The 23540-nt window shown below is 51.9% G+C and overlaps 16 protein-coding genes across 16 annotated transcripts; 9 read left to right on the top strand and 7 right to left on the bottom strand.

The window, feature by feature from the left end:
- Positions 1-25: 25 nt before the first annotated feature.
- Positions 26-793, top strand: NEMAJ01_0445 (uncharacterized protein; the record flags this gene model as incomplete). The annotated part of the gene is made up of 1 exon (XM_047914283.1): positions 26-793. The coding sequence occupies one exon, from the start codon at positions 26-28 to the stop codon at positions 791-793; it is 768 nt and encodes a 255-aa protein (XP_047770240.1).
- A 22-nt stretch (positions 794-815) lies between these two features.
- NEMAJ01_0446 (uncharacterized protein) lies at positions 816-1850 on the top strand (the record flags this gene model as incomplete). The annotated part of the gene is made up of 1 exon (XM_047914284.1): positions 816-1850. The coding sequence occupies one exon, from the start codon at positions 816-818 to the stop codon at positions 1848-1850; it is 1035 nt and encodes a 344-aa protein (XP_047770241.1).
- Positions 1851-1871: 21 nt separating this feature from the next.
- NEMAJ01_0447 (uncharacterized protein) lies at positions 1872-2465 on the top strand (the record flags this gene model as incomplete). Its single annotated transcript, XM_047914285.1, has 1 exon — positions 1872-2465. One exon carries the CDS (start codon positions 1872-1874, stop codon positions 2463-2465), a length of 594 nt encoding a protein of 197 aa, XP_047770242.1.
- Positions 2466-3092: 627 nt separating this feature from the next.
- NEMAJ01_0448 (DNA helicase MCM9) lies at positions 3093-4679 on the bottom strand (the record flags this gene model as incomplete). Its single annotated transcript, XM_047914286.1, has 1 exon — positions 3093-4679. One exon carries the CDS (start codon positions 4677-4679, stop codon positions 3093-3095), a length of 1587 nt encoding a protein of 528 aa, XP_047770243.1.
- Positions 4657-5502, bottom strand: NEMAJ01_0449 (uncharacterized protein; the record flags this gene model as incomplete). Its single annotated transcript, XM_047914287.1, has 1 exon — positions 4657-5502. The coding sequence occupies one exon, from the start codon at positions 5500-5502 to the stop codon at positions 4657-4659; it is 846 nt and encodes a 281-aa protein (XP_047770244.1).
- Positions 5503-5893: 391 nt separating this feature from the next.
- On the bottom strand, positions 5894-7174 carry NEMAJ01_0450 (uncharacterized protein; the record flags this gene model as incomplete). The annotated part of the gene is made up of 1 exon (XM_047914288.1): positions 5894-7174. The coding sequence occupies one exon, from the start codon at positions 7172-7174 to the stop codon at positions 5894-5896; it is 1281 nt and encodes a 426-aa protein (XP_047770245.1).
- A 330-nt stretch (positions 7175-7504) lies between these two features.
- NEMAJ01_0451 (uncharacterized protein) lies at positions 7505-7948 on the top strand (the record flags this gene model as incomplete). The annotated part of the gene is made up of 1 exon (XM_047914289.1): positions 7505-7948. One exon carries the CDS (start codon positions 7505-7507, stop codon positions 7946-7948), a length of 444 nt encoding a protein of 147 aa, XP_047770246.1.
- A 442-nt stretch (positions 7949-8390) lies between these two features.
- NEMAJ01_0452 (DNA topoisomerase II) lies at positions 8391-11966 on the top strand (the record flags this gene model as incomplete). The annotated part of the gene is made up of 1 exon (XM_047914290.1): positions 8391-11966. One exon carries the CDS (start codon positions 8391-8393, stop codon positions 11964-11966), a length of 3576 nt encoding a protein of 1191 aa, XP_047770247.1.
- Positions 11967-12472: 506 nt separating this feature from the next.
- Positions 12473-13285, bottom strand: NEMAJ01_0453 (26S proteasome regulatory subunit N8; the record flags this gene model as incomplete). Its single annotated transcript, XM_047914291.1, has 1 exon — positions 12473-13285. The coding sequence occupies one exon, from the start codon at positions 13283-13285 to the stop codon at positions 12473-12475; it is 813 nt and encodes a 270-aa protein (XP_047770248.1).
- Positions 13286-13556: 271 nt separating this feature from the next.
- NEMAJ01_0454 (uncharacterized protein) lies at positions 13557-15041 on the bottom strand (the record flags this gene model as incomplete). The annotated part of the gene is made up of 1 exon (XM_047914292.1): positions 13557-15041. One exon carries the CDS (start codon positions 15039-15041, stop codon positions 13557-13559), a length of 1485 nt encoding a protein of 494 aa, XP_047770249.1.
- A 177-nt stretch (positions 15042-15218) lies between these two features.
- On the bottom strand, positions 15219-15485 carry NEMAJ01_0293 (uncharacterized protein; the record flags this gene model as incomplete). The annotated part of the gene is made up of 1 exon (XM_047914131.1): positions 15219-15485. One exon carries the CDS (start codon positions 15483-15485, stop codon positions 15219-15221), a length of 267 nt encoding a protein of 88 aa, XP_047770088.1.
- A 73-nt stretch (positions 15486-15558) lies between these two features.
- Positions 15559-17517, top strand: NEMAJ01_0455 (uncharacterized protein; the record flags this gene model as incomplete). The annotated part of the gene is made up of 1 exon (XM_047914293.1): positions 15559-17517. One exon carries the CDS (start codon positions 15559-15561, stop codon positions 17515-17517), a length of 1959 nt encoding a protein of 652 aa, XP_047770250.1.
- Positions 17518-17539: 22 nt separating this feature from the next.
- NEMAJ01_0294 (uncharacterized protein) lies at positions 17540-17737 on the top strand (the record flags this gene model as incomplete). Its single annotated transcript, XM_047914132.1, has 1 exon — positions 17540-17737. One exon carries the CDS (start codon positions 17540-17542, stop codon positions 17735-17737), a length of 198 nt encoding a protein of 65 aa, XP_047770089.1.
- Positions 17738-18375: 638 nt separating this feature from the next.
- Positions 18376-18993, bottom strand: NEMAJ01_0456 (heat shock transcription factor 1; the record flags this gene model as incomplete). Its single annotated transcript, XM_047914294.1, has 1 exon — positions 18376-18993. The coding sequence occupies one exon, from the start codon at positions 18991-18993 to the stop codon at positions 18376-18378; it is 618 nt and encodes a 205-aa protein (XP_047770251.1).
- A 32-nt stretch (positions 18994-19025) lies between these two features.
- On the top strand, positions 19026-21953 carry NEMAJ01_0457 (uncharacterized protein; the record flags this gene model as incomplete). Its single annotated transcript, XM_047914295.1, has 1 exon — positions 19026-21953. The coding sequence occupies one exon, from the start codon at positions 19026-19028 to the stop codon at positions 21951-21953; it is 2928 nt and encodes a 975-aa protein (XP_047770252.1).
- A 23-nt stretch (positions 21954-21976) lies between these two features.
- NEMAJ01_0458 (solute carrier family 41) lies at positions 21977-23269 on the top strand (the record flags this gene model as incomplete). The annotated part of the gene is made up of 1 exon (XM_047914296.1): positions 21977-23269. One exon carries the CDS (start codon positions 21977-21979, stop codon positions 23267-23269), a length of 1293 nt encoding a protein of 430 aa, XP_047770253.1.
- Positions 23270-23540: the final 271 nt, after the last annotated feature.

The following is a 23540-nucleotide window of genomic DNA, read 5'->3' on the forward strand; positions in this document are numbered from 1 at the left end:
TTATGCACCATTCTTTTTTTGCAGCATGATGCAGTGCAATGACACTCTGGTTGCAGTTGACACAAACGTACTCATGGGAAAGCTGCATGTTTTGAAAGGGCTGTCGCACATTTTTGAGGACATAGGCATGGCGCTGTTTGTCCCGAAAACAGTCAGCCGGGAGCTGGACAGGCTGAAAACAGACAACGCAAGCGCGCGGGAGGCGCTCCACTTCATAGAGCAAGAGACCGCCAGAAGCAACCGCAAAGTTTTTATGGAGCCATTTGTTGAGGAAACAGGCTCTACCAACGACGACTCGATTGTTATTTCCTGCTGGAACAACCGCATACCCATTCTCCTGTCGGACGACAAAGCAATGCGGCTTAAAGCGAACAGCGCGGAGGAGAAGGGCCTTGTGTCGATTTCTGTCGGGGGCAAGACCGCAGCCGAGCTCTTCGATGAAATGGCGCAGCTTCTAGGCATGCACTTTATGGAGTGCGACATGAAGGAGGACGACTTCGTGGGGGACATAAAGAAGATGACGGCCCGCGCCGCCTTTCTGATATACCACAGGAGGGTGCTTCCAACCGTCGAGCGAGAGCTGGGGAAAGACCTCGCGCAGTTCTACCTTCCGGAGGGCCTAGAGCACTCGCTGTCCTCCTTGCTTGAGTATGTCCTAAAGAACCACCAATTATTCAGAGGAATGCTTTCGAATGCTTCTATTAAAATCATCACGAAGCTCCACAAGAAGTGTGTGACCGAGCAAGAAATTGCTTTGCTTCTTGATGTTTTTGGCGTTTCATTTGGCGGATAAAAGCCGGGGCCCGCTCCTTTTTATGTCTCAGAGAAGATACTACAGCACAGACATAGCGACATGTGCTCGCGCGTACTGGGCGGCCAAGAAGCCTGGGCGGCAGATTATCATAAGCGACTCGGCGTTTGGCACCACCTGCATGTCCAGCAGGATTTACGCGCACGAGAAGATCTGCGGGGTCCTGGTGCACAAAGACCTGCTGGGCGAGGAGCCGCCCTTTCCTATTGAAACAGAGGTTTGCCTGCTTCGCCCAAGCGACTCGGCCGTGCGCGCGCTCGTTGACTCGGAAAGATACGAAAGCATCCCTTTTATTTGGGTGAGCATTATATACTACAAAGACGAAGGGGGGAGGGAAATAAAAATCCCGAGCACGCGAGAGGAGATGGCCTACAGCAGGTCGATTTCTCCCGAGGACAAAATGACAGTGTACAAAATGGGCATGGTGTCCTTTGACAAAAACTTTGAAAGTCTGTCAGAGGGCTTGAAAAAAACCTTTTTGGACGTGTTTTCTGACAAGCAGGGCGTGCGGGAGTATCTGGAGCACTTTGGCGGAGCACAGTACTTTTTTCCTGCATGCCCGTGCAGCGAAGTGTCTCGGGCCCTTGTCCAGAGCTGCCCAAACATAGTGGTCGACGTATCTGGGCCCAGAAGCCCCCGCAAGGAAAACAGGGGGCAGAACGCAACTAAAAAGCCTGCGCAGGAGAGCCCCAAGGAGGACAGCGCCCCAGACTCTGCCAGAGAGACCCCGCCCTGCAAGGAGACCAGCTCTGGCACGGCCTCCCCGTGCACAAATAAATCCCCTTCTTTCAGCGACCCTGAGCCTGCGCCTTCTGTTTATGTTAATGTGTTTATACTTAAATTTCCGATTTCTCCGATCCCTTCTCGGCACATACACTCCATAAAGGGCGTGCTGTTCCACCTTCTGCACGTCCGCGTGTACGGACTGCTGTATGCATATGTGTGGGCGCCCGTGCAGATACCTCCCGGCACTCTGCACAGCTTGGGCATTGTTTCCATGAACGTTCTGTTTCACTGCGAGTTTTCATTATACAAATAGAAAGTTTAAAAAACCGCACGCATGGAAAGAAGCAGCACAAAGAAAATAGTCACTGCCTTGGAAGGGTGTGCGCCCTCGCAGGAGCACCTCCACAGAATCCCTGCCGAGGACATGCCTTTTGTGTGCATGATTTGCAAGGAGGTGCTTCTGAAGAAAAAAGTGCAGAGCCACTTGTGCGAGCCTCAGGAGAAGAAAACCGAGCTTGAAGAGAGCGCGTTCTTCAACACACACTGCGGGGTTTTAGATGCAGAAACGGGCGTAAACTGCACGCGCAGCCTCAACTGCAAGGTCCACTCCGTACTCATGAAGAGAGCGGTGTGCAAGAGAACGCAGTCGTTTGACGCTCTTCTGAAGAAGTCCATGGAGGAGAAGAAAAAAAGGAAAATCGAAAGGGAGGACGAGAAAGCTGAAAAGAAGGAGAAAATACTCGACGGGTGCATCAAGCTGGAGGAGCAGATATGCGCAAAGCTTCTGTCGCATGTGCCGGTTGTTGAGAAAACGTTCTATCTCCCGGAAATAAAGTTTGACACCCTCGCAGTTCGGAGCTTGTTTTTCCAGCCTTTGAAGATATGCAGGGCGCAGCAGGAAAGAAGAGGGCGCCCTGGCAGGCCCTAATTGGTGCGCGCGCACAAAATAAAAATGTTTATAGGCTTCAGATAGACCTTTCGCTTTGGGCCTTACGCCCGCAAGAAGGCCTGCAAGAACTGCAGGTGCCCAGAACTTCTCCATGCGCTTTTTCTTGTTTGCGCCTGCTCCACCGCATGCCAGCTGAATAGCTCGGGCACACCAGCTTCAAGAAGCCTCGTCTCTGGAGGCCTGAAGCTGCCGCTCATTGCTTTTTATACGCAGGCCATCCGGCAAGGCTGTAGGGCGCTAAAATGCTCGCACACAATATATGTGCTGGTGCAGTGTGCTTTTGTGCCTTGGCTGGCCCATAGCATGCCTGCGCTTGCAGCAACTTTTGCAAACACAAAACTGGAGTTTTTGCGCACAAAAAAATCCTCCAAGCTTAGACACAAAGTTATGCTTTTTATGTTTTGCACAGACAGAATTTAAACAAAAACGCACTGCATCTGCAGGCCACCACAAGAAGATGCTGCACTAAAAAGAAGCGCCTAGCAGAGTTTCCCAGGAATGTGAACATTGTGTGTTTATTGTATTTGCATATGATAGATGCGCATAAATCGCGAGGAGGCTTTGCCAGCGCATGCGCACCAAGCAGCACAAAGTTCACATAGACACTTACACTTCACAAGCAGACTCTCCAAGCAGGTCGCTTCCTATGTAGTCCAGCGCAGATTCTAAGAGAGCTCTGGAGCCTATAACCCCGTCCAGCGTATAGCTCCACAGCTTCTTTGTGTGCAGGCAGGAGTTGAGGAGAAGCGCCGTCATCAGGCCGTCTCGCCTCCCGGCCTCGCAGCGCCCCAAAAGCTTGGCATATGCCTCGCACAGCCGCATATGGCTTTCCAGGGCCCGTATGCTCACGTTGTTTTCCTCCTTTTGCCGGCTGTAGTATGCCTCAATCACCTCCTTGCACGCACCTGTGAGCTTCACCCGAATTTTCTTCCTTTCTTCCAAAAGATCGCGTATAAACATGGCGCATCTTTCCTCTCCTTTTTTCTCTATGTTTTTTTCTGCAATCTCGCGGTCGGTGGCCAGCGCGTCGTCTAGTCCAACTATGAGGTCAAACCTGCTAAGCAAGGGCGCGCTCAGCTTTAGAGACTGCAGCGCTCCTTCTGGCTCGGTGCAATGCCGGGCAGCGCCCACCACTGTGCACCGCGTGTCCAGCTTCAGCAGGATCCCAGCCTTTGCAATTGTTATTGTTTGCTGCTCCATGGCCTCAAGGATTGAAGACTTTTCCTCCTTGCGCAGCGCGTTGAACTCGTCTATGCAGCACAGGCCTTTGTCTGCCTGCGGAATTGCCCCTGGCTCGATCATCCAGTCATTGTTTTCGCGGGTCGCGCACGCGGTGAGCCCGGCAGACGTGCACGAGTTTCCTGTGGTGCAGATGGCCGGGGAAACCGTCTTTGCTGCAAATGCAAGCAGAGTGCTCTTTCCCGTCCCGGTCCTCCCCACGAGAAGAATGTGCGAAGACGTGCGGTTTCTGCTCTGCGAGTCCTGGTACATCTGCTCGGTTGTTATGCTGCCCTCTTCCCGCTCCGTGTCCTTTGCACACCCCTGCCCGCCCAGCGTGCACAGCACCATTGCAAGCTTGCTTTGCCTAAGCCCGGCCAAGGACGGCGCATATGCGTCCACCACCTTCATAAGCAGGTCGTACTCGCTCTCGGGCAGCTCCAGCTGCTTTCCCTTGTTGCGAGGCTTCTGCTGGCTTATTTCCAGCGCGCGTATGGAGTACTCGCAGTTCACAGGCTGCCCCAGCTTGGCCTTTCTCCATAGAACCTCCACACAGCCCGTCACCCGGACAACTTCGCCGGGCTTGCATGCCCCTATCAGCGCGCCAAACAGCTGCACGTTTATTGTGCGCGGAAGATACACCGTGCTCCTTTCCTGTATTTTTATCTCTTGGTAGTCCGTCTTTGCGCCTCCTGCCACCTTGAACTTGGAAAGGCCCAGCTTCATCACGGTCCCATACACAGACACAATTTTGTTGTAGTGGCTTGCGCTTGGATACCCCTGCAGATCGTACGCACACGGAATGTTGTATATGCCCATATCTACAGAGGCGCTGGATAGGGCGCGCAGAGTCTCGTCAGGGTTTTTGTCGTACTCCTCCATTACGTCCATTTTCTTAATAGAACCGTGCTCTTCGCGGAAGTGTGCTCTGCTCTGGAAGTAGCGTTCCCCTTCACTCTCGCTCTCGCTGGTCATTTTTTTCTTTTTTTTCCACGTGCGCTTTGCTCTTTATGTGCTGCCGAAGCTCTGCCTTTGTTTTTAGGTCAATTTTGTGCACTATTAATGTGTAGTATATCTGCGAGTTGTTGTATGTTATGAAGCTGGCGGAGGGGTGCCCGATCTTGTGCAGGATCACAAAGAAAGACATGGCTTTGATGGAAAGAGAGGTCTTGTACGAGTGCATCAGCTTGTTTGCGTTCTCCTTTGTCCAAGGGCCTTTCAGCGTAAACGGCCTGATTCCTGCCCGCTTTCCCTTCAGATTGTAGCATCCAAAGAATCGGTCGTATATGGCTCGGGTGCTTTTTATGCCGAATTTATTGTACAGCGCCTCCTGCTGCTTTATTTTGCTTTTCATTTTCTCTTTCTTCTGAATGGTGTTTATGATGTTTTTGAAGTCCTCGGGAGAGTATCCAAACGTGTTGCTTTCCTTTATGGTCAGAAGCCGGCACTCTTTGAGCATGCAGTCGCTGCAGGTGCACCGGGTGTCTGTCACGTACCCCAGCCTTGCAAAGGCGCCCGTCTTCAGATTGGACATCAGAATGCCTGTGCTCACCAGCTCCTTATTTGCTATCTTCTCCAGGAGAAACTTGCTTTCCTTTGACAGCCGGACCACTTTCTTATCTAGACCGTAAGCACCAAACCTCTTCACAACACACCGAAAATACTTTATTGCCACCTCAGGGCGTATCAAAGAGTATCTCCTGAACCGAACCTTTAGTATTTGGTTGCAAGCGGTATGGCACACTAAATGTTCTCTTCTTATATATATTCTCTCTGAGAGGTCCACTACACACTCCATCATGCAAACAATCTAAATAATAATATAAATAATAATACGAGCATTAATATTGGATACTTAGAGCGAACCAATTAGATAGAACAGAGGCTGGGCGCCCGAAGCGGGCGGGCACGGGCGTGCAAAAGAGCCAAAGAAAGGCCTCGCTGGTGTGCGCGCCTCCTGCATGTGCTGCGAAAACGGCACACAACCTGCTCCCTGCAATCAAAAGCAGCCGGGCAGCGCACAAGAAAACGCGCGTAATGACGGGCACGGGCACATCTCGCTGCAAGGCAGCTGCAGCAGCACGTCCAGGCATAGGCACGCATGCACCAGGCGCAGCCTGCCCAAAAAAGAAATGCAGCACGCCGAACCTGCCGAAATAGCATTATAAAGGATTTATTGCTTCAGTTTTTTAGTTAATTATACTAGAAAATAATTTGTATGTTTCAGTGATAGAGAATAAGATGCTTCCTCCGAGTATTCCGCATGACAATATAGTGAACAAAAGCCTCTTCTTGTTTGACAAAATATATGATATGCTTGGAAGCGCAAACATAATGTAGCAGCTTGCTGTGTTTGCTATAAGGTTCATAACAAATGTGTATTTTATGTTTCCTAGCGAACCTATAAATATCAGTGCAGTTAGAACAGCGGTTGTGAATATTTCAGCCAACCTTTTGTTTTGGTCTATTGGGTTTTTCGCGATTAACCGCAAGAACGTGATGGCAGAGTCGCGGGTTGGGTGCATCTGCAGTGGATATGCGCCCAGAAGCACAATGCTCATGGCAATCATTGAAACGGTTATCAAGTAAAAGTATGCGCTCCCCATGGTGTTTCCAAAGTTCAGCATAATCACTTTGTAGAAGGCCCGCTCCTTGTTCTCCAGTATCTCCAGTATCGAAACATTCTGGTCGTTTCCGCCAGCAATGTATCCGCCGTTTGCCACCAGGAAGTACGCAAACGATGCAATGGCAATAGCAAACGCGCCCACCTTGGCTCCATTGGCCTTTGTCGGCTTTTCAAGCAGGGAAAAGACCCTCACCATGTTCTGCTGGCAGCCCAGCCCAAATATGTATGACGAAAGCGCCGCAAGGATGTCCGATGGGCTTGTTGTGTATGCGCGCAGCGTGTCTTTCTGCACCCCCTTTGAGGGAAGCATCAGAGACAGCGCGCCAGACAGCATAACCACAGCAGAAAGGAACACTACCGAGGCTGTCGACATTATCGAAATGAAGGAAAGCTTTTTCAGGTCTTTCTGCATGGCCAAGGCCGTTGGGACGAGTATGAGCAAAAGACTGAATATAATGTTGTATGGCAGGTACACTATGGCACCGTCAATGCCCAGAAGTTTGGATATCCACGCCTTCAGCAGCAAAAAGTATACGAAAACAGACCCCAGCCCCTGTACCCCTATGCACGCGTCTGCTATGTATCCCAAGGCCGGAAACGCGTTTTGGCACACCAGAAAGTACGAGGGGTCGCTTTTGCCCAAGTTCTTAGCGCAGTGCACGAGCTGAAACAGGGTAAAGGCACATATCGATGAGATAAACAGAAGTATCGGCCCGGATAGAAGATACCCAGACTTTTCCACGGCTTTTGGAAGCGTCAAAACTCCCGCGCCTAGAATAGATCCCACCATAGGAAATGTTGCTTGCAAAACCGAGAGGCCTTTCTCTTTCGTTGATGACTTCATATTAAATTTTTTCATATTTTCTGCTTTTATAGTCCCTGTCTGGCATATAGCCGAATTTATATAGTGTTTTCCCCCTGAATATCCCCACCCGTGCGCCATAAAGACATGTGCAAAGTGCATGCGCGGTTTGCCAATAGAAAGAGTGTGCATTTCAAGCGCATTTGGCTGGCGCAAAGACTCATGCTAAGGGCTTCGGCGGCTATCAAGCGCCCAGAGTGGGTGCCCACGCCTGGATAGAAGCCTGTTGGGCGCCTCGGCTGCGCGCAGCCTCCAGCGCCGCAGTCTGTTTTCCATGCATATGTATGTAAATATGTTTGCTTTTTTATTTTCATGGGCATAATACCTCTATTCTTTTCTCTCCAAAGCATATCGGAGTGTCTTGCGCACGGGGCCCTTGCGCTGTATGTCCTCTACAGCTACAAGAAGTGCAACGTGTACGACGCCCACTACACGGGGGCGTCCATTTACATAATGTGCAGCGACTTTTCGGTGGACAAAGTGCTCAAAATAGCATACTCGTACTTCTACTTCTATTTCCTCGTGCTGTTGGCTCTTCTTGTGATGGCGCTGTTCACGCTGGGCTCCTGCTACACCATCACAGACAACATTGTGGTGGCCGGGTCTTCTATTATTTGCTCGTTTGTGTTTTTGATCCTGTTCTACACCGCAACAAACGGGGCCATGGACATGTTTTCTCTTTTGATCAAAGCATCTGCTTTTTTTGTCTTTGAAATGGCCATAGTTGCCATGATTGTTCTGAGCCAGAACTTGTAGCGCCCCTGCAGGCGCAGCTGCGTGCCAAACTGCCTATGCACGCGGCTCGCATTCTGCCCCTTCCGGCGGGCCTGGGTGAAAATCTGCAGGGCGCACGCGTGTCCTTCCGTGTCTGGATTCCACAGAAAGCGCTAGCCCTGGCCAGCTAAATGCCGCCGGACAAAAATAAAGTACATTACAGACACTGCACATTCTCGCCGCAAAGGCAAGCTTCTGCTTTTTCGCATACCTGGTGCAAATGTCTGCGCATGCCCATAGAAAGCCGTTTGTGTGCGGGCGCCTGCTGCGCGCCTGGAAGCACAGCGCAAGGACTGCGTTCAGGCAACGAGCAGGGCCCCTGCGCGTGGTGCATGTGGGCTGCCGCCTTGCTTCTTTGATGCCTATCCTTAGCCTTGTATTATGGGACAGAAAGTATTTAAGCAGAAAGATATTTTCTTTTTGGATGGCACATAAAGGAAAAACAGTGGAGGAAATATATCAGAAGAAAACGCCAATTGAGCACGTTTTGCTGCGGCCAGACACATACATAGGTTCTGTGCAGCCAGAAAGCAGAAGCATGTATGTGTGGGACAGCGAGAAAGGCAAAATGGTTCGAAAAGAGGTTACGTACACTCCAGGCCTGTACAAAATATTCGATGAAATATTAGTAAATGCAGCTGACAACAAAACACGGGACAAAAAAATGAAGGAGATCCGGGTAGAGGTGGACCGGAAGGCGTCTACAATTTCTGTGTACAACGACGGGCAGGGGATTCCTGTTGTGGTGCATGCGAAGGAGAATGTGTACGTTCCAGAGCTGATATTTGGACACCTTTTGACCTCGTCGAACTACGACGACGCAGAGAAAAAAATGACAGGAGGAAGGAACGGGTACGGGGCAAAGCTGTGCAACATTTTCAGCAAGGAGTTTATCATTGAGACAGCGGACAAGAAGAACAGAAAGCTTTTTCGGCAGGTCTACAGAGGAAACATGCTCTCCCGAGAGGAGCCAACAATCACGGAGTACACGGGGGACGAGTACACGAAGGTGACATTTCAGCCGGACCTTGAGAAGTTCAGCATGAAAAAAATAGACGACGACTTTATGTCGCTGATTCTGAAAAGAGTGTACGACCTTGCAGGGACGGTTGCAGACATTTCTGTGTACTTCAACGGGAAGCTGATTCCGGTGAAGAGCTTCAAGGAGTACATCGGGCTGTTTTTTGACAGCGACGTTGAGATTGTGTACGAGTCCAAGGGGCGGTGGGAGATAGCGTATGTTTTGGGAGACGAGCAGTTCCAGCACGTGAGCTTTGTAAACAGGATCTCGACGCCAAGGGGAGGAACACATGTGAACTACATTGCGGACCAAATCGTGTCGGCTGTGGTGGAGCAGGCGAAAAAGGTCGAAAAGGGCCTGGTGGTGCGACCTCTGCAGGTGAAGGCAAACATTTTCCTGTTTCTGAACTGCCTGATCGAGAACCCGGCGTTTGACTCGCAGACGAAGGAAACACTGACGTCCAAGCAGACCACGTTTGGGTCCAAGCACACGCTCGGGCCGCGCTTCATCTCGGACGTAATGAAGAGCGGGATTGTGGAGAAGTCGGCGTACGCGGCCAGGGCCAAGCAGACGCAGCAGCTGAAGAAAACGGACGGGCACAAAACGTCAAAGCTCCGCGGAATTCCAAAGCTCGACGACGCAAACAACGCGGGAACGCGGTATGCAGCGCAGTGCACGCTGATTTTGACGGAGGGAGACTCTGCCAAGTCCTTGGCGGTGTGCGGGCTGTCTGTGATTGGGCGCGACAACTACGGAGTCTTTCCCTTGCGGGGAAAGCTGCTCAACGTAAGGGAGGCCACGCACAAGCAGCTCATGGAAAACCTGGAGATAAACAACATCAAAAAAATCATGGGGCTGCAGCACGGGCGGGAGTATGAAAGCACGGAAAGCCTCCGGTACGGCCACATTTTGATTATGACGGACCAAGACCACGACGGGAGCCACATAAAGGGGCTTATCATAAACATGCTGGACCACTTTTTCCCGTCCCTGCTGCGAATCAAGGGGTTCCTGCAGGAGTTCATCACTCCAATTGTGCGCGCCACAAAGGGAAGCATGTCCCGAGACTTTTTCACGATCCCAGAGTTTGAGTCCTGGACAGAAACAGGCGAGGGCCGGGAGAACGGGTGGAAAATCAAGTACTACAAGGGGCTGGGTACCAGCACGGCCAAGGACGCAAAGGACTACTTTTCGAACCTGGGGTTCCACATAAAGGAGTTCACCACGGTGGACTCTGCAGACCGGGACAAGATCGAGCTTGCGTTCAGCAAAAAGAGAATTGAGTCCCGAAAGGTGTGGCTGAAGGAGTTTGTGCCCGGAACGTACTTGGACAACAGGGTGCAGGCGATTTCGATAAAAAACTTCATAGACAGAGAGCTGATACACTTTTCGCTCGCGGACAACATCCGGTCGATTCCCAACGTAATTGACGGAATGAAGCCCGGGCAGCGGAAAATTATTTTCTGCTGCTTCAAAAGACAGCTGAAAACCGAGATAAAGGTTGCGCAGCTGGCTGGTTATGTGTCGGAGCACTCGGCGTACCACCACGGAGAGCAGAGCCTGTGCTCGACCATTGTGAATCTGGCGCAGGACTACGTTGGGTCCAACAACATTCCGCTCCTCCAGCCAATTGGGCAGTTTGGAACCCGCCTGCAGGGCGGTAAGGACGCGGCCAGCCCCAGGTACATATTTACAGCGCTGGACCCGATCACGCGGCACATATTCAAGGAGCAGGACGACCATTTGCTGAACTATCTGAAGGACGACAACCTGCTGGTGGAGCCAGACATGTATGTGCCCATTATTCCGATGGTGCTGGTGAACGGGTCTGACGGAATTGGAACGGGGTGGAGCACGTCTATTCCCTCGTACAACCCGCTGGAAATTGTGGAAAACGTAAAGAGAATGATTCGCGGAGAGGAGCCTGTGGACATGGTCCCGTGGTACAAGGGGTTTTCCGGGGAAAGCGAGGACCTGGGGAACGGAAAGTACAGGACAAACGGGGTGTACGAGTCGGAGCCCGGGCGGATTGACATACTTGAGCTGCCGGTTGGCGTGTGGACGCAAAACTACAAGGACTTCTTGGAGACGCTTATAGAGTCGGGCGAGGTGAAAGACTTCCGCGAGTACAACACAGACACAAAGGTGTACTTTGAGGTTGTAGTGCCCAAGCAGAAAATAAACATTCCAAAGGTGTTTAGGTTGAGCGCACAGATGTCCACCGCTAACATGGTGGCGTTCAACAGCAAAGGGGTTCTGCAGAAGTATGCGAACACAGGCGAAATCATAAAAGAGTTCTATGCGGTGCGCAAAGACATGTATGTCCGAAGAAAGGATTTTTTGCTGAAAAAGCTCCTTGTCGAAACAACAATTCTGGAGAACCGGGTTCGCTTCATTGGGGAAGTCGTGTCCGGCGCTATGAAAATCCTAAAAAGAAAGGCTGCGGAGATTGTGGCCGAGCTGGAGGAAAACGGCTATGACAAAAAGGACGACTCGTACGACTATCTTCTAACCATGCAAATTGCCTCGCTGACCGCTGAGCGAATGGAAAAGCTTAGCAGGGAGGCCGAGACAAAGAAGGCAGAGTATGCTGCCTTGAAGGAAAGAACAATAGAGAACATGTGGCTGGCAGACTTGGATGAGTTTTTGGACAACCTGGACATGAGTGTGCGGGAGGACAGCGACTCCGGCAAGAAGAAGGGGAGGCGGATAAAGTCCAAGAAGACGCTGCCAAAGCAGGACACTCTGCCGAAGAAGCCGAAAGCTTCGCAGGGAGAGGCAAAAACCGCCAACACGCGGGCCCGGAAAGAGCGAGTCTCTGTGCTGGACAGCGACAGCGATATGTCCCACACCACCCTGGGAGACAGCCCAGACAGAGCGAAAAAGAAGCCGGCCGCATCTGTAAAAAAGCTTGGGGACAGCGCAAAAAACAGGCCGTGGGACAAGATTATTATCAGCAGCGACGAAGACGATGAATAAAGGTGTATTTTCTTAGCACAGACAGGCTCAGGCAGGCAGAGCGGACATTCGCAGGCCTTGCGCTGTGCGGCGTTTCAGGCTTTTTGTTTTCCCATCCTGCACTACACTGCTTTGCTTTTCGGCTGAATGGCTGGATACTGCGGGCTCAGCTGGCCCAAGCAAACGCAATAAATCGGAATGTGTACAAACAGCAGAGTCTACTAGCAAGGCGCGGCATGCTATTTGCGGCTGGCCGCTTGAAGCGCTCGCATGCGCCAAGCGCTGCGCAGATTCGCCGCAGAGCCCAAGCCAAGCGAAAAGAAAAAACAGTCCAGAGCTTTTTTCAGAGACTACACATTAGCTGCAAAGAAAGTGGCTTGACAACACGGTTTGGCATGCTTTTATTTTCAAGCAAACCCACACAAAAACAGCTCCAGAGAAAAAAGCCATTCTGTTGCAAAGCGGACAAGTTCAAATGGAGCACAAAAGACGCAAAGGCGCTGCAGAAGAAAAGTAGAGTATCATGTTTATTTACTGCTTTCAATCTCGTTTAGAAGCACAACGGGGCGAACCGTTGCGCATATAAAGCTGTTGACGTCCAGCTTGTCGATGTACTCGCCCATCTCGCCAGGAATTCTTCGAGGGATGCTGTTCATTAGCTCCTGTATGGAGTTCATGCTTTCCCTGTCATACTTCATGCTTCCGTTCTCCACGCTCAGAAGATACTCTTCTATTGTGGCAAGGCCCTTTGACAGCTCGGCCAGCGCCTCTTTTGTGCGAGTTATTTTATTCTCTACATCCCCTATGTTGACGTCTTTTACGTCCTCCACAAGCTGCTCGACGCCCACCTCCTCGGCCTCCTCGGCCTCTATGACAAAGGGGATGTGCGAAAACACAAACTGCGTGGACTCCGTGTTAGTGCCGCTTTCTCTCTCCAGCTTGTAGCACTTGACAGGGCTTCTTTCCTTAGCATGCTCAACGTCAATCACTGCAAGTATTGGGTCGCTGCAGTAGCTTCTGAAGGCCTGCGTAATCTGAAGGTCGTTTTTTTGCAGGCATGCGCCTGTGTGGTACCATCCAACAATGGTCTCCATGTTGTTCACCTTGCTAAACAGCTTGTACATGTTTTCGTTGTAGGACGTGTCGAAGAACCAAACATCCGGGTTCTCCTCCAGCTCGTCGAAGGGCACTGCGTACGAGTTTGTCACGTGGACAACTCCGTTTTCGAGCTTTCCCAAAAGAGTTCCCACCACCCTGGGCTGGTCCATTCTCCTGTAATGGTCTGTTGCCGAGAGCAAGACTAAAGGGTGAACTACGATCGTCTTTGCAGATAAATGCATGCAAACAAAACTAAAATGAAATTATTTTAAGCCAAGCCATAATATAGGCAAAACCTCACAAAAGGCTGCCGCCGGCGCGCCCGGGCGCAGAGACACTTTCCGTGGCAGGGCGCAAGCACAGGCCGCGCTGTGTCGCTGTGCAGAGTCGGATCCTTCTTGAGAGCATTTCCGGCACGCCACGCCGCTAGGCACCCAAGGGGCGGCGGTGGCAGCGTGTGGTTGTGCGTTGGGCTTGCCAGAATGTCCCAAGAGGCAGGCTGCTGCGCCGGGCCTACAGACACTTTCTCCGGATGTGCCCGGAAAGCGTCCATCTGGAAAGAAGGATTGTGTGCATATTTATGTTGAAAAGGCACCCTATAAACATAAGGAACACCCCAGACACGTGGCCCAGGTTAAAATCGTGGCCGTAGAACATGACAGACAGAAGCAGAGAGAAAAACTTCATCCCTATTTGAAGCCCCATGCGCGTGTCGTCCATTTCTGCGCAGAACTCTTTTGTGCAGAACAGGCGTATGTACAGGAATATGATCGAGGACATAACCATGTCCTTCCTAATGTTCATGTTTGCGTTTTCTAGGCTGTGCGACATGCCTGCAACGACGGCAGCCCCAACAGTGGCCGACAAAAGGCTGACTGCGGTGGTGACGAACTCGTACGGTATTCCAAACTCTTTACACAGGAATATCTGGCCCGCCTCAAAGGCCACCTCCATCCACGAGTGCAGGGCCAGATAGAAGGCCGCGTCAAACTTTCTTCTTTCCAAGAAGGCCTGAAAGTACGCTGTGTTTGGGCGCGTGCATATCAGCTTTATGAAAGAAAGGGCCAGCTGGTCTGCCCCGCTGCCGCCCCTTTTCTTTTCCACGTCGAGCACGCGCTTGAAAACCTCGCGCGCAGCACGCTTGTCCTCGGGGATGGGCTTGTTCCCGTACAGGAGCAGAATGCTTCTGTAGTATCTGGCGGCCTGGTCTTTTACGGGAAGCGAATAGTCCTGGGCGGGCTGTTTTCCGCTGAGAATGCACTCCATGTATGCACTCTCTTCCTCCGGGCCCTTGCCTGCCAGGAGGTCTGCCTTTGTGTAGTAGTACATAAACTGCAAGGTCATTCGAATGATCTTGATTTTGTCGTGGTGGCACAGCATTCTAAAGTCCTCCAGCGAAACAAGCTGCCGCAGAAAGTGCAGGCTCTCCACGCGCTCCTCGCACGAGAAAATGTAGACGTACATCCCCGCGGTTGCTAGCAGGATGGAAAGCATGCTCATTCTCTGGCGCCGGTTTCGCACAACCCCAAGCGGCGTTGGGAAAAGCCTGAACGACCGCACAATTGACATCGTGGGAAACGACACGTACTCAAGGCTTTTGCACTGGAGAATCTTGTTGAGAATGTTGAGGCATGCAAGCACAGCCAGCAAAAATATCAGAATGATTTTTTCTACTCTCTCTTTTTGATCTTGCGTGCTGCCCGGGCCTTTCTCGGCGTACGACTCGGAGACCTTCTGCTTCTTTGTGGCCCGCGCGGTTTTTGGAAAGAGCGAGCCCAGCTTGCATCTTTTCACGACGAAGTGTTTCTTTCTGGTTTTTGACACTAGACAGAACAAAGATGCCCAAAAATAGACAATTGATTGCGCAGAAAACATTGCAATATCTCTCAGAAAGTGTCGCTGTGTGACCCCTGGTGTGAGCATGCTTTCTGCATAGTACGAGTTGAGTATCTTCAGCGCGTATTCGCCAAGATTGTTCGCATTTGTGAGAAAAATCATTCTTCGAACTTTGAAATTTATTTTTATGAAGTTTATGCCACCAAGTTCGCGAAAACGCCAAAAGTTTCCGCCTTGCCCCTGCATAAGTGCCCGCTAGCCAGACTCTGCCTGCTTTCCTTTTTGGCTAATAAAATGACAGTGCACGGAAATAGCGGCAGCTGGCGGAGGAAGGCTCCGCTATGGCGCGCCCTTTCCGCACGGCATGTAGTCTTCCAGGTGGAAACACGTGTAGTTTCTTGAGGAGTTTGGTATGCCCAGCTCCTCCGACACAAAGTAGTACACGGAAAGAAATCTCCACAGCATTTCCCCGGTTATGACGTTTGGTTTTTTCATTTTTCTAAGCGTGCATGCAACAATAAAGTGCCTTGCCGGGCCATCTGGGAGCATTTCCCCCAGTGCTTTTAGAATGCGGATGTTCATTGCTATTTCAGATGGCACTGTCATTCTGCAAATATTTTTGTCTGGCTAAATAGCCGCACAGGAAGACCAAGCAAAATATTTTCACCCTTGTAAAAATATGCAAGACCACAAAAAGAGAGGCCGAAAGGCAAAGGAAGGGGAAAGGCTGGACAAAGCCGACGCGATTTGCTTCAAGTGTCCGTACACGGCCTGCGATCTGCACTATCAGTCCAGCCTTGGATACAAGCGCCATCTAATGTATTACAAGCACTCCGTTTTTACGCCGTCGAACAAAAAAATTGTGTGCGGGTACATGGACTGCCAAGTGACCGAAAACATACGGGAGCACATAAGCCGAGACCATCCGGCAGAGGCTGCCGACCTTCTGGAGGCGCACGAAGCCATGCTGAAGGTGGGCGAAGAGACCGAGGAAATCAGCACGTCCGGCCTTATTGGAGACATTGTGCACGACGAAGGCCTTTTGGACATCTCCAAGGTGATGGAGGAGGGCGGGATAATCAGAGACATTCTTCTGTCCACGTTCCCAAAGGGCGTCACGCAGATTGTAGACATGGACACGTTCAGCGAGACAAACCAAACCTTCTACTGCCGGATCCCGGGCTGCGGCAGGCAGTTCAAAAGCCTCATGGCGTACAAGTACCACTGTGGAAAGTTCACGCACCTGTTCAAGTCGATTGTAGACGAATACACGCGCACGCACGGGCCGCTGGACTACGAGGAGGTAAAAAACATTTTCCGGCGCAAGTTCAATCTGGAAAACCGGTTTCTTCTGGAGGGTGTGTCGCACCATCTCATGAGGATGCCGGACCAGCACTACAACGTGATATTTACGTTTGACGACGCGCAGATTGGGCACGAGAAAAGGCGGATGAAGAAAAGGTCTGCGGAGCCGATTTCCGAGTTCAGCCTGGGGGGCGACGACAGGCACGACTACGAGGACGAGATCATCAAGCGGATGAAGGAGGACGCGGAGCCCGAGGACAAGTCGCAGTTTAAAATAGACTCGATTGTGTTCAACGGCAGGCAGCTCAGGCACCTGCAGAGCTACGAGCAGGGCCGGCTCTCTTTTCTCAACGTGTACCTGGAAACCACGCTTCTGGCTGTTGTGAACGGGCGCGTTTTGGTGGGCACGAAGGGCGAGCAGGAAGAGGACGACGAGCACGCAGAGCCCGGGAAGCCCAGCAACATATTCTGCTTTTCGGGGGGAAGCGCCACGTTTTTTGCCTTGAACAAAAATAAGATACACAGCGAGATAGTTGTGGAGGGGCACGGGTTTCCGCGGAAGCTTGTGACTCTTGACGAAGAGGCCGGGACTGTTTTGGTTCTGTTCAACGACGGCGTGCTCAGAGAGCTGAAGATATCGAAGGAGATGCGGCTGGAAAGCATCACCGAGGTAAAGGCAAAGGCGCAGATTGTGGACTTTGCTCTGTTCAAGGGGCAGATTGTGATATGCAGCCACCGGGTTCTGACAAACCTCTCCACAAGGAAGGAGCGGCCGTTTGAGTCCCCTATCATCTCGGTGGGCACCACAAGCGAGAGCATTCTCGTTGTAGACTCGAATGGAAGAACATACTGCATAAACGAGCAGTTTGAGGACGTGTGCAGCATACCGTCCAAGGTGGGGACGAACGCAGTGGCGGGGCTGGGCGATGAGCACGACCTTCTGTTCATAAGCAACTCCCTCTACGGGCTGGGCCGGGTGTTTTCGATGCGCACGGGCGGCAACCTTCTTGTGTCGCCGCACGCATGCTCGCACGCCATGCTTATTAAGCCAGGGTTTATTATTTCGTCAGGGCTGGACGGGTCTTTGTGCGTGTCTGCGTACGAGGCAGACCCGAAGGTGTACATGAAGGTGCTGCGCACAGAAATCAGAGGAGACGAGCTGTTTATAGCCACCTCGGAAGAGGAGCACGCGCTTTCCGAGCAGCTCCAGCCGGTGCCGTGCATCGACTACCGTGTCACAATACAGGGAATAGTCAGACACGGAAACAGCTTGGTGGCTGTTCTTACGTGCGGGATTGTGATTATAATCGACGAGTTTTTCAGAATTTCATAAAGATGCGAATATTTTTTATTCTATGAACATAGCACTCGTCTGCGCAGGCATGCCCGTGCTGCCCATTCTGACATATTTTGTCTTGACAATGTACAACGTCACATCTGTGTACAAGGTGATCATTCCTGAAATAATTGTAGTCGTATACACTGTAGCCATAGCCGTGCTTCTCATAAAGAAAGTTGAGGCTGAAGAGAGAGAAAAAAGAAAAACTCATTAGGCCAAGAACAGGCGAGCAGCCAGGGCTTCCCGAGAGAGAAAGCGCCCTTGCCGGCCTAGCGCGTGAGCCGCTTGGAGACAGGTTCTCTGCACTTGAAATAAACATGCAAATTAAGATTAGTGCTGTATGCTTGGCGAGGCTCTCGTCCGGCGCGTGCTGCTGTTTTTACCAATGCCAATTTATTTTCTTTGTACGCCGGCGCCCGGTTTGCCCTGAGGTTGCTTCTATGCGATAGCATTTCGAAGGCGAAAACACGCTGAATTTATACTTTCAGAGTCGACAATACATTTAGATTCTGGGAATAGGCTATGCAGCCATCTTTCTTTAGGAAACTTATAGAATTGGCGCCGAAGGACCAAGGCCATGCCTGTGGATGCTGGCGTGTGCTAGAGCCAGGGCAGCCCTGCTCTAAGCAGCTCTGGGCCGCCGGTGTGCGCTCCGAGGGCTCAGGACGCTGGCGCTTTGTGCGGCCCTGCTGAATATACACTGCGCCATCGGTCTTGGACTCTTAGAGCGTGCAGGCGCGCCTTTGCAGGCCTGCTGAATATACACTGCGCATATTGTGTTTACATTCTCTCTATGTGGACAGTGCGCGTTTAGGGGCGTGGCCCCGTGCAATAATATCAAAAATCTCAGCTCTACATTTGGTCTAGCTCGTTGTTCAAAAACTCATCTATACTGATGTCTTCTGTGGTGTCGCGCGCGGATGGCATGTCGGACAGGATGTTGTTCAGGTCTGTGTTGTCTTCCAGCTGCAGGGTTTCCTTCTTTATTTCCTGCTTGTTGAAGATTCTGATGAACGCGCGCACCAGCTCGTTTATCGTTCTGTCTTGCTGATCCACCTTCTTTCTAAGCAAAAACACGTCGCTTGCCAGCTTCCTGTTTATTTCGTTTATTGCCGACATGTTGCTGTGCAGAAGCGCCTGGTTGTCCTGTATAATCGCCATGTTTGGCGACTTTTCGTGGGACACCGAAGTCTTTCTTTTTATGTGCTCCAGCATGTGCGGAGACCCCCGGATGAACCGCGAGTTCACAAACTCGTCCAGGCCCAGCCGCTTCTCCTTTGAAAACCCGTAGTTGTTGAGCTGCCGTATGAGCGTGCCGTACTCGTCCGACTTGCACAGCAATGGAAACGTCTTCTGCATAAAGCCCGCCTTGTCCAATATTACAAACCCGTTTCCTTCTTCGTTCCAGCCAATTGAAGGATGCTCGCTTGACGAAACCACCGTGTACAAATTTCTCAGAAATTTCAGCATGTGTATAAAAGAATTTGTATTTTTATGTTTTTATGAAGGGAATACTTGGCAGAGTCGCCATGGCGGTGTACAACACAGTGGAAAATGTTGCCGTGGCTGTATTGACACGGATGAAGTCAGAGGAAAAGGACCCGCTTACTCCTGTGACAGATGACGCGGAGAACCTTTTGTTCCTAACACCGGGTGAGTACAGCGGGGTATACAAAAGCTTGCACTCCGTGATCGCAAAAGGGGGGAAAAATCTCAAGCCCAAGCACATGCAGAAAATATCTAACTTGCTGGACACTGTCGTGGACGAGGCGGAGTTTCCGGAGTATGTGGAGCAAATGGGATTTTTGCAGAAAATGTGCCGGGGCGAGGAGGTAAGCCCGGAGAAGGAGGCTTGCTTCCTGCAGTACGTCTCAGGTGGATCGCGGAAGGAGGCGGCGCAGGCAGAGGCGGCGCAGGAGAACCTGCAAGCCGAAGTGCAGGCAGACACCCAGACAGACACCGCGCAGAAAAATGCTGTGCAGGCTGATGCCACTTCGGAAGAAGTCCGGCCTAGCGAGACAGAGAAGGCAGAGGCGCGCGCGCCTTACTCTGGCCAGAAAAGGTTTTCCGACGAGGAAAGGCTTCAGATTCAGGAGAGAGAGAAGGAGGCTATGCGGCAGACGCTGGTTGCGCTTGGCGAAGGAGAAATCCGCACTCTTTACCCGTACAGAAGAGCAGACGGAGGATACACAAAGATCGAAATACCGCCGGAGTACTCGCAGTACGACCCAAACCTGGAGCAGGTGAAATACGAGCCGGAGACCGGGTGCTGGGTGTACAGAAAGGCCGACAATGTGGGAAAGAGGGCGTACGGCCCGTGCATAGCCATGCATCCAAAGAAGCAGAAAATGTGCCCGTATATAGGAATCGCTCCCGGCGTGCTTCCGTCGAAGTGGTACATGCGGATGAAAGCGCAGGGGCTCATAAAAGAGGAGCGGGAGCTGGACATTGACACGTACTATTCAGAAAAAACAAGCAACCTGAGCCGGATGGTGCAGGAGCAGGAGGAAAAGACGCGGAAGGCCGAGGAGGCGCGAATCGCGGAAAACCGAAGAAAGTTCCGGGCCAAAATGGCAGAAGACGAGCGGCTTGGGCTGGCTCCGTCTGCACAGGCCGTGCGAAAGGCAGAGGAGCCGGAGCAGTGGAAGCGAATGAAGGAAATCGAGAAGCAGATCGAGCAGGAGCGGAACAGCGCGCCTGCCCGAAACAGGCAGATGAAGCAGTCGCTGGGAGGCCAGAAGGCGTGTGAAGACATGATCTACGAGGCGCTGAAGAAAGCGTCGCATGAGCCGTATGAGCCGCGCGCCTACAAAAACGCGATGGGCGCGCAGGAGGGGCACACAGCTTCTCTAGAAGACAAAAAGCCGGAGCAGGAAAAAAGCGAAGCATTTTCGTTCGGAGCAGGCGCCTCCTTGGGCCAGCCTGGGTCTGGGCTAGGAGGCGGGCTGTTCCAGAACCCGCCCCAGAGCTCCATGAAGAGCAGCTTTCAGGCAAGTACGCTGGGCCAGCAGCAGGCTGGAACATCTTCGGGGCTTTTGGCCGGCTCGCAGGCAGCCCCTATGGGCGAGCTGAAAAAAAGCAGCTTCCAGATGGATGCCCCAGCGGGCTTGCAAGGTGGATTTGCAGCCGCTACAATGAACAGCGCCCCCAAAAGCACCGGCAATCCAAGCCCTTTGTCGAGCGCGGATTCAAGCCTGAGCACAAGCTTTATAGCCAACCCCATCCCCACCCGCGCCTCGTTTAGCAACTTTGGAGAGCTTGGGGCCGGCCCAAATGCAGCGCACCAGTTTGGAAGCAGAGCCAGCCTGGGCGCGCAGAAAGACGCGTTTAGTTTTGGCGCAGAAAGCCCAGACTCCTCCTCGCCAAACACGCCTTCCCTGAGCTCAGCGGACTCTATTAACCTGCCGAGTGAGATCATGGAGAAGCCCGACATGCGCGCCAAGGCTGCGCCTTTAAGCACGCAGAAAGCAGGCTTGTTTGGAGGCTTGCCGGAAGACACGCTGCATAAACAAAAAACAAAAATGTTTGGCAGGCTTGCAGACGCCCAGGAAAACGCAGCTGCTTCGGAGGAGCCAGATAGAAAGAAAAGGCTGAACAGCAGCAGCGACACCGGAATGCAGCATGCGCAGGCCTCTGGCACAATGCCCAAAGAATCGCCACTTACGGCATTCCAGAGCATGCTGGAGAAAGGCATGCAGGAAGAAAAACCCGCACGCCCGCTGGACAGAAGCGAGCCTGCCGGGTTTTCCGGCTTCAGCAGCTCTTTGGGCGGCCAAAAGCCTAGCAGCATCTTGGGAGGCTCTGGGAAAAACACGCTCGGCAGCCAAAGCCCCAGCTTCATGGGGAGCCCAGTGGGGTCGCAGACGGGCAGCCCGTTTAGCAGCCAGTCCCCCAGCCAGATAAACAGCCCTATGAACAGCCACATGAACAGCTTTATGAACAGCTCGGTGCCCAGCCCCATTGACAGCCAGAAAGCCAACTTCCTGGGCAGCCCCTCAAGCAGCCCGTTTAAGAGCCAAACCCCCGGCCCTGCAGGAAACCTGATGGGAGGCTTTGCAAACAGCGCAATGGGTGCGCCAATGGACAGCACGAAGAGCAGCTCGGCGCCTTTTCAGTCAGGCAGCATTTTGGGCACGTCTCTAGGCGGTGCTTTTAACGCGCAGGCAGGAACCCTGGAAGCCAGCCCTTTGAACGCGCCTTCACTGGGGAGAGCAGGCACCGCGTCCCCGATTGGTATGTTTTCAAACCCTGCACAGACAACAAACAACAGCCAGACGTTTGGAGCCCCGGGCATGGGCTCTGCGCAAAGCAGGCTAGCGGAAGCCAACCCATTCGCGTCGGAAACCCCCCAGAAGAGCGAGGGGTATGTAAACCCGTTTGCAGGTAAGGAAACAGTTAGAAAGCGACCTTCATTCATGTTTAAAAAATAAATACGGTTTCGTCTTGTTGTTTCATGACTATTCGCATACAGGCAGTACGGGAGCTCATGCCGTCGCTGCTTATTTCGCTGTGCGGGCTCTTTCTTATGTCGACAACCCTGCAGAAGCACTTGACAGGCGAGTACATTAGGCCTATGCACTACATGTTTATCCTCAACTCTATGCTGTGCTTTAAGAACAACATAGAGCTGAACTATGCGGACATGATGAGCAGCACCATTAAAAAGGCGCGGATGCACAGAAACAGAGTCTCCACGATCTCTCTGATCGAGTATATCTTTGACTCTGGGCTGCAGATGTTTTTTGTCTCGATGCTGTTCAGCCTTCTCATTGGAGTGTTTGCGAACTACAAAAACATATTCGAGCTTTTTCTGTGGGACAGTGCAAAAAAAAACACCGTGCTTATACTCAGCTCTGTCACGGCGGCTTTCTTTTCGGCCGCGTGCAGCTGCATTTCCACGCTTGTCTGCGTGGTTTTCTGCATTTTCATAAGCATATCCTTCAAGTTTGACACGGACAACATAATCCTCCCCATCATTGCCTCGATGGCAGATTATGTCTGCACGATATCCCTGATATACTTCTCGGAAAACATATTCATCGAGGCAAGCAAGAAGTATCCGTCGGTGCTGAGCGAGTCTTTTACTCCGTCGTCAAAGTTCTACCACAGAATATTCATCACAAACTGCATTCTTGTGTTTTTTATTGTTGCAATTCTGGGCATGCTGTACTCGCACGTCCGGAAAAACTGCACGCTGCGGCTGTTCAGCCCGTGGTCGCTCTTTGGCTCGTTTTCTGTCACCGTGCTGGCTGGATATCTTATAAACACAGTGACGGGCGACAACCCCTGGCTGGGGTGCATCATTCCGCTCTTCAACGGCGTGGCCGGCTCGATTGTCCTCATATACGTCGGAAAAGTCACCACATTTGCAACCACCAAAGACGCGCTAGGAAGTGAAACAGGCGAAATCCAAATATTTGACGAAGAAAAGTTTGAAGACGCTCCAGAGAACCCAAACAGCGTGGGCAGCATATGCACTCTCTTGGTCACTTCGTCGCTTCTGTCCGCGGTTGCCTGCGTGTTTATGCGGTTCTTTTTCCAAAAGATGCCCTTTTTCTACATAGTCTTGTTTGGGTGCCTTCTGAACCTGCAGGTGACGCTTATGTACTTTGTCACCAACACGCTGGTGCTCATCATGCAGCACTTCCGCGTCGACATCTCCTACCACATCGTGCCTCTTATCAACGCGTTCAGCGACCTAGTTGGAATATGTGTTCTAGGCGGAAGCGCGCTTCTTGTTCTGTAGGCGCGCCCGGCGCTGCAAGCGTCCGCTGTGCTTCCACCCACACGCTCGGAGCAGATCGGACTAAAGTGTGCCGGTCGTGCATGCATGTGCTCGGTTGCATTTTGCCTTATCCTGCCCTGCGCGCTTGGTCTCCACGCATTCCGGCCCGCTCTTGGGATTTGCACCCATGAGGCTTGTCCTGCAGCCTGCGCCACAAGTGCGCCTGCCCTCTTTCTATTGCGCTTCGCCCCTGTTCTAACTTGTATGTATATAGCATGTGTATTTGCTGGTT

The sequence above is a fragment of the Nematocida major genome (genome assembly GCF_021653875.1).
Source record: "Nematocida major strain JUm2507 chromosome Unknown 2438, whole genome shotgun sequence".
Classification (NCBI taxonomy): Eukaryota; Fungi; Microsporidia; genus Nematocida; species Nematocida major.